The sequence below is a fragment of the Molothrus ater genome, unplaced genomic scaffold (assembly GCF_012460135.2).
Source record: "Molothrus ater isolate BHLD 08-10-18 breed brown headed cowbird unplaced genomic scaffold, BPBGC_Mater_1.1 matUn_MA576, whole genome shotgun sequence".
Taxonomy (NCBI): domain Eukaryota; kingdom Metazoa; phylum Chordata; class Aves; order Passeriformes; family Icteridae; genus Molothrus; species Molothrus ater.
Window position 1 is genome coordinate 77,223 of NW_023416534.1, and position 11,610 is coordinate 88,832.

Here is an 11,610-nt window from a genome sequence, read left to right on the forward strand (position 1 = left end):
TCTCACCACGTCACCCTGCCCTTCCCCCTCCCCAAATAAACGACACCGGAGCCTCGTTCTGGTTTTTATTAACGGCGAAATCATCGTCAATTAATTATTTAATGAGTTAATGAATGAACAGCGGGGTGGGGGGAGGGGCTGGGGGAGGGGGGGGTGATGGGATGTGGGGGGAGGGGTGGCACCGTCCGGGGGTGGGGGAGGGGCGGTCGCAGCTCCGGTTCTCATGCGGGGGGGTCCCGGGGGGGGGTCAGGCCAGCGCCAGCACTGCGGGGGAGGGGAGAGAGAGACAGGGGGAGGGGTTACCTGGGCACACCTGGGCACACCCAAAACCACACCTGGGACACACCTGGGGGCACCTGGGCACACCTGACCCTCACCTGGGTGCCCCACCCAAGTCCCTTGGTGTCCCCTCTGTGTCCCCCCAGGTGTCCCCAGAGAGTCCCAGGTGTGTCCCAGGTACCCCCTGTCCCCATGATTTCTCCCCCAGGTGTCCCAAATTTCCCCCAGGTGCTCCCCCAGGTGTGCCCAGGTGTATCCCAGGTGCCCCCAGATCTCCAAAATCCCCCCCATGTGTCCCCAGATGTGCCCAAATCTCCTCCCAGGTGTCCCCAGGTATCTCAGGTGTATCCCAGGTGTTCCCTCACCTGTCCCAGGTGTCCCCAGCTGTCCCCAGGTGTATCCCAGGTGTATCCCCAGGTGTATCCCAGGTGTTCCCTCACCTGTCCCAGGTGTCCCCAGCTGTCCCCAGGTGTATCCCAGGTGTGTCCCCAGGTGTATCCCAGGTGTTCCCTCACCTGTCCCAGGTGTCCCCAGGTGTATCCCAGGTGTCCCCAGGTGTATCCCAGGTGTTCCCTCACCTGTCCCAGGTGTCCCCAGCTGTCCCCAGGTGTATCCCAGCTGTCCCCAGGTGTATCCCCAGGTGTGCCCTCACCTGTCAGCGCCTCCTGAGCGAAGTATTTGACGTCGACGTCCTGGTCCTGCGTCAGCTTCTCCAGCACCGGCTTCACCTCTGTCTGCAGCGTCCTGCAGGTACAGGGACAGGTGAGACACAGGTGGGACAGGGACAGGTGAGACAGGTGAGACACAGGAGGGACAGGGACAGGTGGGACATAGACAGGTGTGGGGCCCAAACCAGTATAACCCAGTATAAACCAGTATAACCCAGTATAAACCAGTACCCGCTGTCCAGGATGGGCCCGATGCGCTGCAGCCACACCAGTATAACCAGTATAAACCAGTATAACCCAATAAAACCTTATAAAACCCAATAAAACCAGCCCAAACCAGTGCTCCCAGTACAAACCAGTATAAACCAGTACAAACCAGTATAACCCAGTATAAACCAATATAACCACTACCCGCTGTCCAGGATGGGCCCGATGCGCTGCAGCCACACCAGTATAACCAGTATAAACCAGTAATAACCCAATAAAACCTTATAAAACCCAATAAAACCAGCCCAAACCAGTGCTCCCAGTACAAACCAGTATAAACCAGTATAAACCAGTACCCGCTGTCCAGGATGGGCCCGATGCGCTGCAGGGACTTGGCCACGTTGAAGCGCACGTTGGCCACGGCGTCGGCGGCCATGCGGAGCACGGTGGGCAGCATCTGCGTGGTGGTGACCTCCTGGCCACACACCTCGGACAGCACCTGCGACAGGTGAGGCACAGGTGAGATAGGGACAGGTGGGACAGAGACAGGTGGGACAGGGACAGGTGAGATGGGACAAGTGAGATGGGACAGGTGAGAGATGGGACAGGTGAGACAGGGACAGGTGGGACAGGGATAGGTGGGACAGGGACAGGTGGGACAGGGACAGGTGAGATGGGACAGGTGAGATAAAGGTGAGATGGGGACAGGTGAGAGATGGGACAGGTGAGACAGGGACAGGTGAGATAAAGGTGAGATGGGGACAGGTGAGGGACAGGTGAGATAAGGACAGGTGGGACATGGACAGGTGAGATATGGACAGGTGAGATAAAGGTGAGATAAAGGTGAGATGGGGACAGGTGAGATGGGACAGGTGGGACATGGACTGGGACTGGGGACATCCATCACTCATGCCCAGCTGTGTTCCTATCCCTCTCAGGTGCCTCCAGGTGAATCCCAAGTGTGCCCAGGTGTGGTTCTATCCCTCTCAGGTGCCCACAGGTGTACCCAGGTGTGTTCCTATCGCTCTCAGGTGCCCCCAGGTGTGCCCAGGTAAATCCCAATTGTGCCCAGGTGTGGTTCTATCCCTCTCAGGTGCCCCCAGGTACCCCCACGTGTGCTCCCTTCCCTCTCAGGTGTATCCCAGCTGTACCCAGGTGTATCTGAGATGTCCCCAGGTGTGCCCAGGTGTGTTCCCATCCCTCTCAGGAGTATCCCAGGTGTGCCCAGGTGTGCTGTGGTTGCCCCCAGGTCTATCTGAGATGCCCCCAGGTGGTGCCCCCAGGTGTGCCCAGGTGTGGTTCTATCCCTCCCAGCTGTGCCCAGGTGCCCCCAGGTGTGTTCCCATCCCTCTCAGGCGTATCCCAGGTGTACCCAGCTGTACCCAGGTGTGCTGTGGGTGCCCCCAGGTGTGTTCCCATCCCTCTCAGCCGCATCCCAGGTGTACCCAGGTGTGCTGTGGGTGCCCCCAGGTGTGCCCAGGTGCCCCCAGGTGTGCCCGCAGGCGCGCCCAGGTACCCACGTTGATGCAGAAGAGCGTGGTCATGCGGTGCAGGTAGTTGGGGTCGGCGGCCATGGCCAGCACCTTGGGCACGATGGTGCCCTGGGCCCAGGTGTGCCCAAAGCGCTCCACCAGCTTGCGCAGGTTACTGGTGGCGGCCTCGCGGATGGCGTACACTGCCAGGAAACCAGTGCGGACCAGTTGGGACCAGTACAGACCAGTATAAACCAGTATCAATTACTATAAACCAGTGCGAACCAGTATAAGGCAGTACGGACCAGTACGGACCAGTTCAAACCAGTATCAATTACTATAAACCAGTGCGGACCAGTATAAACCAGTGCGGACCAGTATAAACCAGTATCAATTACTATAAACCAGTGCGGACCAGTATAAACCAGTACGGACCAGTATAAACCAGTATCAATTACTATAAACCAGTACAGACCAGTTGGAACTGGTCTGGACTGGTATGAGCTGTATAAACCAGTATAAACCAGCACGGACCAGTTGGGACCAGTACGGACCGGTACAAACCAGTATAGACCAGCATAAATTAGTATAAACCAGTACGGACCAGTTGGAACTGGTTTGGACTGGTACTGGGCCATGTAAACCAGTATAAACCAGTATCAATTACTATAAACCGGTACGGACCAGTTGGGACCAGGACAGAGCAGTACAAACCAGTATGGACCAGTTGGGACCAGTACGGACCGGTACAAACCAGTATAGACCAGTATAAATTAGTATAAACCAGTACGGGCCAGTTGGGACTGGTTTGGACCAGTACTGAGCTGTATAAACCAGTATAAACCAGTTTGGACCAGTCCCTCCCAGTATCTCCCAATCCACTTCCAGTCCATCCCAGTCCCTCCCAGTCCCTCCCAGTCCATCCCAGTCCATCCCAGTCCCTCCCAGTCCCTCCCAATCCCCTCCCAGTCCCTCCCAGTCCATCCCAGTCCCTCCCAGTCCCTCCCAGTTTATCCCAGTACCGTGATCCACCAGCCAAGCCATGCAGAGCGAGTTCAGTTTCTCATCAAAGAACTCCACGCCCTGGAGAGAGGGGGAGACACCAGTAAGGACCAGTATAAACCAGTATGGACCAGTTAGGACTGGTATAGACCGATACAAACCAGTATGGACCAGTACAAACCAGTATGTACCGGTATAAACCAGTATAAACCGAGCTACGTCGCTACGGACTAATTCGAACCAACGTAAACCAGTGCACACCAGTATAAACCAGTATGGATCAGTGGGAACAAACCCCTCCCAGTCCCCTCCCAGTATATCCCAGTTCATCCCAGTGCCTTTCAACACCCTCCCAGTCCCTCCCAGTTTATCCCAGTCCATCTCAGTGCCTCCAAATCCTCTCCCAGTATATCCCAGTCCCCTCCCAGTGGCCCCATATGAGCCCATAACTCCATTCCAGTGCCTCCCAGTCCATCCCAGTCCCTCCCAGTCCATCCCAGTCCCTCCCAGTCCCCTCCCAGTGCCTCCAAACCCTCTCCCAGTATATCCCAGTCCATCCCAGTACCCCTATACGAGCCCATAACTCCACTCCAGTGCCCCATACACTGCTCCAGTCTCCTCCCAGTGCCTCCCAGTCCATCCCAGTGCCTCCCAGTCCATCCCAGTGCCTCCAAACCCTCTCCCAGTATATCCCAGTCCCTCCCAGTCCCCTCCCAGTCCATCCCAGTACCCCTAAACGAGCCCATAACTCCATTCCAGTGCCCCATACACTGCTCCAGTCTCCTCCCAGTGCCTCCCAGTCCATCCCAGTCCCTCCCAGTCCCCTCCCAGTCCATCCCAGTGCCCCTATACAAACCCATAACTCCATTCCAGTGCCCCATACGCTGCTCCAGTCTCCTCCCAGTCCCTCCCAGTCCCCTCCCAGTCCATCCCAGCGCCCCCATACAAGCCCATAACTCCACTTCGGTTCCCCATACAGTTCTCCAGTCTCCTCCCAGTGGCTCCCAGTCCATCCCAGTCCCTCCCAGTCCATCCCAGTCCCCTCCCAGTGCCTCCCAGTCTCCTCCCAGTCCATCCCAGTGCCCCTATAGGAGCCCATAACTCCATTCCAGTGCCCCATACACTGCTCCAGTCTCCTCCCAGTGCCTCCCAGTCCATCCCAGTGCCTCCCAGTCCCCTCCCAGTGCCTCCCAGTCCCCTCCCAGTCCCCTCCCAGTGCCCCCATACAAGCCCCTAACTCCACTCCGGTTCCCCATACAGTTCTCCAGTCTCCTCCCAGTCCATCCCAGTCCATCCCAGTGCCTCCCAGTCCCTCCCAGTCCATCCCAGTGCCTCCCAGTGGCTCCCAGTCTCACCAGCTGGCCGGCCAGCAGCGGCATGTACTCGATGATGGCCAGCCGGACCCTCCACTTGGCGTCCTCGGCCAGCTCCACGATGGCCGGGAGCAGCGACTGCGAGAGCTGCCGGATGCCGATCACCTCGTTCACGCAGTCCAGGTTGGAGATGATGTTCAGCCGCACCTCGGGGCACTGGGAGGGACTGGGAGTTACTGGGAGGGCACTGGAATGGACTGGGACACACTGGGAGGGACTGGGAGGGCACACTGGGAGTTACTGGGTGGAAGCTGCAGTTCACAAAGTCACCACCAGGGGGAGCTGCGAAAACACTGGGAGTGCATTAGGGAGAACTGGGAGTTACTGGGATGGATTGGGAGGGACTGGGAGTAACTGGGAGGAGCCTAGAGCTGCATATGAGCAGACTGGGATGGACTGGGAGGGACTGGGAGGAGCCTAGAGCTGCATATGAGCGGACTGGGATGGACTGGGAGGGACTGGGAGTTACTGGGAGGAAGCTGCAGTTCACAAAGTCACCACCAGGGGGAGCTGAAATAAACGCTGGGAGTGCATTGTGCGCCCAGGTGTGTGCCCAGGTGTGTGCCCATGTGTATCCCTATGTGTACCCAGGTGTGTGTCCAGGTGTGTCCCCATGCGTTTCTATCTGTGCCCAGGTGTGTACCCAGGTGTGTGCCCATGTGTATCCCTATGTGCACCCAGATGTGTGCCCAGGTGTGTCCCTCACCTCGTCCTTGAGCTGTGCCAGGAACAGGGGCAGCAGGTGTGTGCCCAGGTGTTTCTATCTGTGCCCAGGTGTGTGCCCATGTGTTTCTAGGTGTTCCTATCTGTGCCCAGGTGTGTGCCCAGGTGTGTGCCCAGGTGTGCCCCTCACCTCGTCCTTGAGCTGTGCCAGGAACAGGGGCAGCAGGTGTGTGCCCAGGTGTGTCCCCATGTGTTTCTATCTGTACCCAGGTGTGCCCAGGTGTGTGCCCAGGTGTGCCCCTCACCTCGTCCTTGAGCTGTGCCAGGAACAGGGGCAGCAGGTGCTCCACCGTGTTGTCCTTGCCCAGGATGGGCGACAGCCCCATGATCACCGAGGCCAGCGCCGACTTCACGTGCTGGTTGGCATCCGACACCAGCTCCTGCACAGGTGGGCACAGGTGGGCACAGGTGAGCTCACCTGGACTCGGGGAGAGGCCTCTGAGGCCACGCGTGCCCACAGGGTGTGCCCCAGGTGTGCCCAAGATGGGTCCCACCACTGCAGGTGTACCCACAAGGTGTGGCCCAGGTGTGTCCCACCACCCCATGGTGTGCCCACGTGTGTCCCCAAGGTGCCGCCAGGTGCCCCCCCAGGAATATCCAGGGTGTGCTCAGGTATATCCCAGGTATATCCCAGGTGCCCCCAGGTGTGCCCAGGTGCACCCAGATGCCCCCCCAGGTGTATCCCAGGTGCGTCCCAGGTGTGCCCAGATGCCCCCCCAGGTCCCCCCAGGTGTGCCCACGTATGTCCAGGTGCCCCCAGGTGTGGCCCAGGTGTATCCCAGGTGTGCCCAGGTGCCCCTCCAGGTATATCCCAGGTGTGCCCAGATGCCCCCAGGTATATCCCAGATGCCCCCAGGTGTGCCCAGGTGTGTCCCAGATGCCCCCAGTTGTGCCCAGGTGTCCCCAGGTATATCCCAGGTGCCCCCAGGTGTGCCCAGGTATATCCCAGGTGTCCCCAGATGCCCCCAGGTGCCCCTCCAGGTATATCCCAGGTGTCCCCAGGTGTGGCCCAGGTGTGCCCAGGTGCCCCCAGGTGTGCCCAGGTATATCCCAGGTGTCCCTAGGTATATCCCAGATGCCCCCAGGTGTGCCCAGGTGTGCCCAGGTGCCCCCAGGTATATCCCAGGTGCCCCCAGATGCCCCCAGGTGCCCCCAGGTGCTCACCTTGATGCAGGGCAGGATCTGGCCCATGATCACGGCCTCGCGGCAGTCGGGGGACAGGTTCTCACAGAACTCTGGGGGCACCAAAGTTGGGTGGAAAAACGTCAAAATCGGGTTCGAGGACATCGAATTCGGGTCGAAGGACACCAAATTTGGATTGGGGACACCAAAGTTGGGTTGAGGACGCCAAATTTGGGTTAAAAACACCGAAATTGGGTTGGGGACACCAAATTTGGGGTGAAGAACGTCAAAATTGGGTCGGGGACGCCAAGGTTGGGTTGGGGACATCAAAATTGGACCAGGGCACCAAATTTGGGTTGAAAAACACCGAAATTGGGTTGGGGACAGCAAGGTTGGGTTGAAAACCACCGAAATTGGGTTGGGGACACCAAATTTGGGGTGAAAGACGCCAAAGTTGGGTTGGAGACACCCAAATTAGGTCGAGGAGGCCAAATTTGGGTTGGAGAACGTAAAAATTGGGTTGGGGACTCCAAATTTGGGTTGAAAAACACCGAAATTGGGTTGGGGACACCAAAGTTGAATTAAAAACACCGAAATTGGGTTGGGGACACCGAAATTGGGTTAAAAACACTGAAATTGGGTTGGGGAACACCAAAATTGGGTTGAAGAACATCAAAATTGGGTTGGGGACACCAGGAACAGACTGGGGACACCGAAACGGGGATAAAAACACCAGAATTGGGTTAAAACCACTGAAATTGGGTTGGGGACGCAGAAATTGGGTGAAAAACGCCGAAATTGGGTTGGGGACACCAAAGTTGGGTTAAAAACACTGAAATTGGGTTGGGGAACACCAAAACTGGGTTGAAGAACATCGAAACTGGGTTGGGGACAACAAGGTTGGGTTAAAAACACCGAAATTGGGTTGGGGATACAGAAATTGGGATAAAACCACCGGAATTGGGTTGGGGACATCAAAGTTGGGTTGAAAAACAGTGAAATTGGGTTGGGGACACCGAAATTAGGTAAAAAACACCCAAATTGAGTTGGGGACACCGAGGTTGGGTTTTGGGGGGGTTTTGGGGCATTTTGGGGCCTCGTGGGGGGGGGGAGGGGGTGGGTGTGGCCGCTGACCTTTGACCTTGTGGGAGGCGGCCGCGCGCACCTCGGCCTCGCAGTCCTTCATGAGGCTCTGGAAGGCGCCCACCAGGTCGGTCTTGGTGATCTCGGGGCCCACGGCGCGCTGCAGCTGCGGGGGGCACGGCCCAGGGGCGTCCAGGTGTGCCCCAGGTGTGCCCCAGGTGTGCCAGATGTGCCCAGGTGCGCCTCAGGTATTACCCAGGTGCATCCAGGTGTGCCCCAGGTGTGTGTCCAGGTGTGCCCCAGGTGTGCCCCAGGTGTGCCCAGGTGTGTCCAGGTGTGCCCCAGGTGTGCCCCAGGTGTGCCCCAGGTGTGCCCCAGGTGTGTACCCAGGTGTGCCCCAGGTGTGTGTCCAGGTGTGCCCCAGGTGTGTACCCAGGTGTGTACCCAGGTATTACCCAGGTGTGTGCCAGATGTGCCCAGGTGTGCCCCAGGTGTACCCAGATGTGCCCAGGTGTGCCCCAGGTGTGGCCCAGGTATTACCCAGGTGCATCCAGGTGTGTCCCAAATGTGGCCCAGGTGTGTCCCCCAGAGGTCCCAAAATGCCCCAAACCCATTCCAAACCACCCCAAATCCATGCCCAGGTGCGCCCAGGTGCGTCCCCAAACATCTCCCAGAGTTCCCAAACCTCCCCAAAACCCACCCCAGGTGTGCCCCCAGGTGACTCCAGGTGTGTCCCCAAAAACATCTCCCAGAGTTCCCAAAACGCCTCAAACCCATCCCAAACCCCCCCCCAACCCTCCCCAGGTGTGCCCAGGTGTGCCCCAGGTGTGCCCAGGTGACTCCAGGTGTGTCCCCAAACAGCTCCTAAAGTTCCCAACCCCCCCCAAACCTCCCCAGAACCCACCCCAGGTGTGCCCAGGTGCATCCCCAAACATCCCCCAGAGTTCCTAAACCTCCCCAAACCCCCCAAAACCCATCCCAACCCCCCCAAAACCCACCCCAGGTGTGCCCAGGTGCCCCCCAGCTGTGCTCAGGTGACTCCAGGTGTGTCCCCAAACATCCCCCAGAGTTCCTAAACCTCCCCAAACCCCCCAAAACCCACCCCAGGTGTGCCCAGGTGTGCCCAGGTGCATCCCCAAACATCCCCCAGAGTTCTTAAACCTCTCCAAACCCCCCAAAACCCATCTCAACCCCCCCAAAACCCACCCCAGGTGTGCCCAGGTGTATCCCCAAACATCCCCCAGAGTTCCTAAACCTCCCCAAACCCTCCAAAACCCACCCCAGGTGTGCCCAGGTGTATCCCCAAACATCCCCCAGAGTTCCTAAACCTCCCCAAACCCTCCAAAACCCACCCCAGGTGCCCCCCAGGTGCGCCCAGGTGCGCGCCCACCTCGGTGAACTTGTCGGCCACCATGTAGCGCACGCGCCAGGACTTGTCCTCGGCCGCCTGGCGCAGCGTGGGCATCACCAGCCCCTCGAGCTCCTCCTGCGGCAGCAGCTGCGCGATGCTCACGCACGCCTCCACCGCCAGCAGCCGCACCGAGTCCTGCGCAGGTGGGCACAGGTGAGGCACAGGTGAGCCCCAGGTAACCCCCAGATAACCTGAGATAACCCTGAGATAAACCCCAATGCACGCCTCCACCGCCAGCAGCCGCACCGAGTCCTGCGCAGGTGGGCACAGGTAACCCCCAGGTGTGCTCAGGTAACCCCCAGGTGGGCCCCAGGTGTGCACAGGTGAGCCCCAGGTGTGTTTAGGTGTGCCCCAGGTGTGCTCAGGTAACCCCCAGGTGTGCACAGGTAACCCCCAGGTGTGCTCAGGTAACCCCCAGGTGTGCACAGGTGAGCCCAGGGTGTGCACAGGTGAGCCCCAGGTGTGCTCAGGTAACCCCCAGGTGTGCACAGGTAACCCCCAGGTGTGTTTAGGTGAGCCCCAGGTGTGCTCAGGTAATCCCCAGGTGTGCACAGGTAACCCCCAGGTGTGCTCAGGTAACCCCCAGGTGTGCACAGGTGAGCCCCAGGTGTGCCCAGGAATATCCATACCACCCCCAGGTGTGCCCAGGTGTGCCCAGGTAACCCTGAGGTGCTCCCAGGTGTGCCCAGGTCCCCCCCAGCCTCCTCCAGGTGTGCCCAGGTCCCCCCCAGGTGTGCCCAAAATCCCCCCAGCTGCCCCCAGGTGCGCCCAGGTGACCTCCAGGTGTGCCCAGGTAACCCCGAGGTGCTCCCAGGCGTGCCCAGGTCCCCCCCAGCTCCCTCCAGGTGTGCCCAAACCCCTCCCAGGTGCCCCCAGGTGCGCCCAGGTGTGCCCAGGTGCGCCGTACCTGCTCGTCGGAGGCCAGGTTGGAGAACATGGGGATGATCTCGCTCTTGACGTGCTCCAGCTCCAGCACCTTGGCGAACTCGCCCAGCTTGGAGGCGGCCGCGCGCCGCACCATGGGCGTGTCGTCCGAGCACAGGTTCCGGAAGTACCTGTGGGCACACCTGGGCGTCACCTGGGCGCACCTGGGGGCACCTGGGCACACCTGAGTACCACCAGGTACAGCTGGGTATGGCCTCGATATACCTAAGGGTCACCTATGGGCTTCTGGAAGTACCCGCGGGCACACCTGGGTGTCACCTGGGCACACCTGGGTACACCTGGGGGGCATCTGGGTACACCTGGGGGGCATCTGGGTACACCCAGGTACAGCTGGGCATGGTCCAGGTACACCTAAGGGTCACCTATGGGCATCTGGAAGTACCTGCGGGCACACCTGGGGGCACCTGGGGACAGCTGGGGGGCACCTGAGTACACCTGGGATGGGTTGGTGACCTTGTGGTGGCCCCAATGACCCCACACCCATTCCAATGACCCCATGGTCACCCCAATGACCCCACACCCACCTCAATGACCCCGTGGTCACCTCAATGACCCCGTGGTCACCTCACTGACCCTGTGGTCACTTCAATGACCCCACAGCCATCCCGATGACCAATGACCCTATGGTCACCTCAATGACCCCACACCCACCTCAATGACCCCAAGGATGGACTGGTCACCCCAATGGCCCCAAGGATGGACTGGTCACCCCAATGACCTCAAGGATGGATTGGTCACCCCAATGGTCCCATGGTCACCCCAATAACCCTATGGTCACCTCAATGGCCCCTATGGTCACCTCAACGACCCCAAGGATGGATTGGTCACCCCAATGGCCCCAAGGATGGATTGGTCACCTCAACGACCCCAAGGATGGATTGGTCACCCCAATGACCCCGTGGTCACCTCACTGACCCCAAGGATGGATTGGTCACCCCAACGGCCCCAAGGATGGATTGGTCACCTCAATGACCTCAAGGATGGACTGGTCACCCCAATGACCTCAAGGATGGATTGGTCACCTCAATGACCCTATGGCCACCTCAATGACCCCAAGCCCATCTCACTGACCCCATGGCCACCCCAATGGCCCCACGGTCACCCCACTGACCCCATGCCCATCTCAATGACCCCATACCCATCTCAGTGATCCCAAACCCATCTCACTGACCCCGCGGCCACCCCAATGACCCCGCGGCCACCCCAGCAGTCACTCACTGGCGCAGCTCGGCCTTGACCGGGCTGGACACTCGCGGGTAGCAGACGCTGAAGAGGCCGCAGGCCGAGGTGCGTGACGTGAACCAATCCCCTCCGGCCAGGCGCTT

General features: G+C 59.5%; 1 protein-coding gene across 1 annotated transcript; it reads right to left on the reverse strand.

Annotated features, from left to right (window-relative positions):
- Positions 1–51: 51 nt before the first annotated feature.
- PPP2R1A (protein phosphatase 2 scaffold subunit Aalpha) lies at positions 52–11,604 on the reverse strand. The gene is made up of 12 exons (XM_036404755.1): positions 11,504–11,604; positions 10,248–10,395; positions 9,320–9,475; positions 7,981–8,095; positions 6,889–6,959; positions 5,970–6,104; positions 4,984–5,157; positions 3,649–3,709; positions 2,675–2,829; positions 1,511–1,653; positions 932–1,023; positions 52–264 (listed from the first exon to the last, which is right to left on the reverse strand). Exons 2-12 carry the CDS (start codon positions 10,359–10,361, stop codon positions 248–250), a joined length of 1,233 nt encoding a protein of 410 aa, XP_036260648.1. The 5' UTR covers positions 10,362–10,395; positions 11,504–11,604; the 3' UTR covers positions 52–247.
- Between the last annotated feature and the right edge of the window lie 6 nt (positions 11,605–11,610).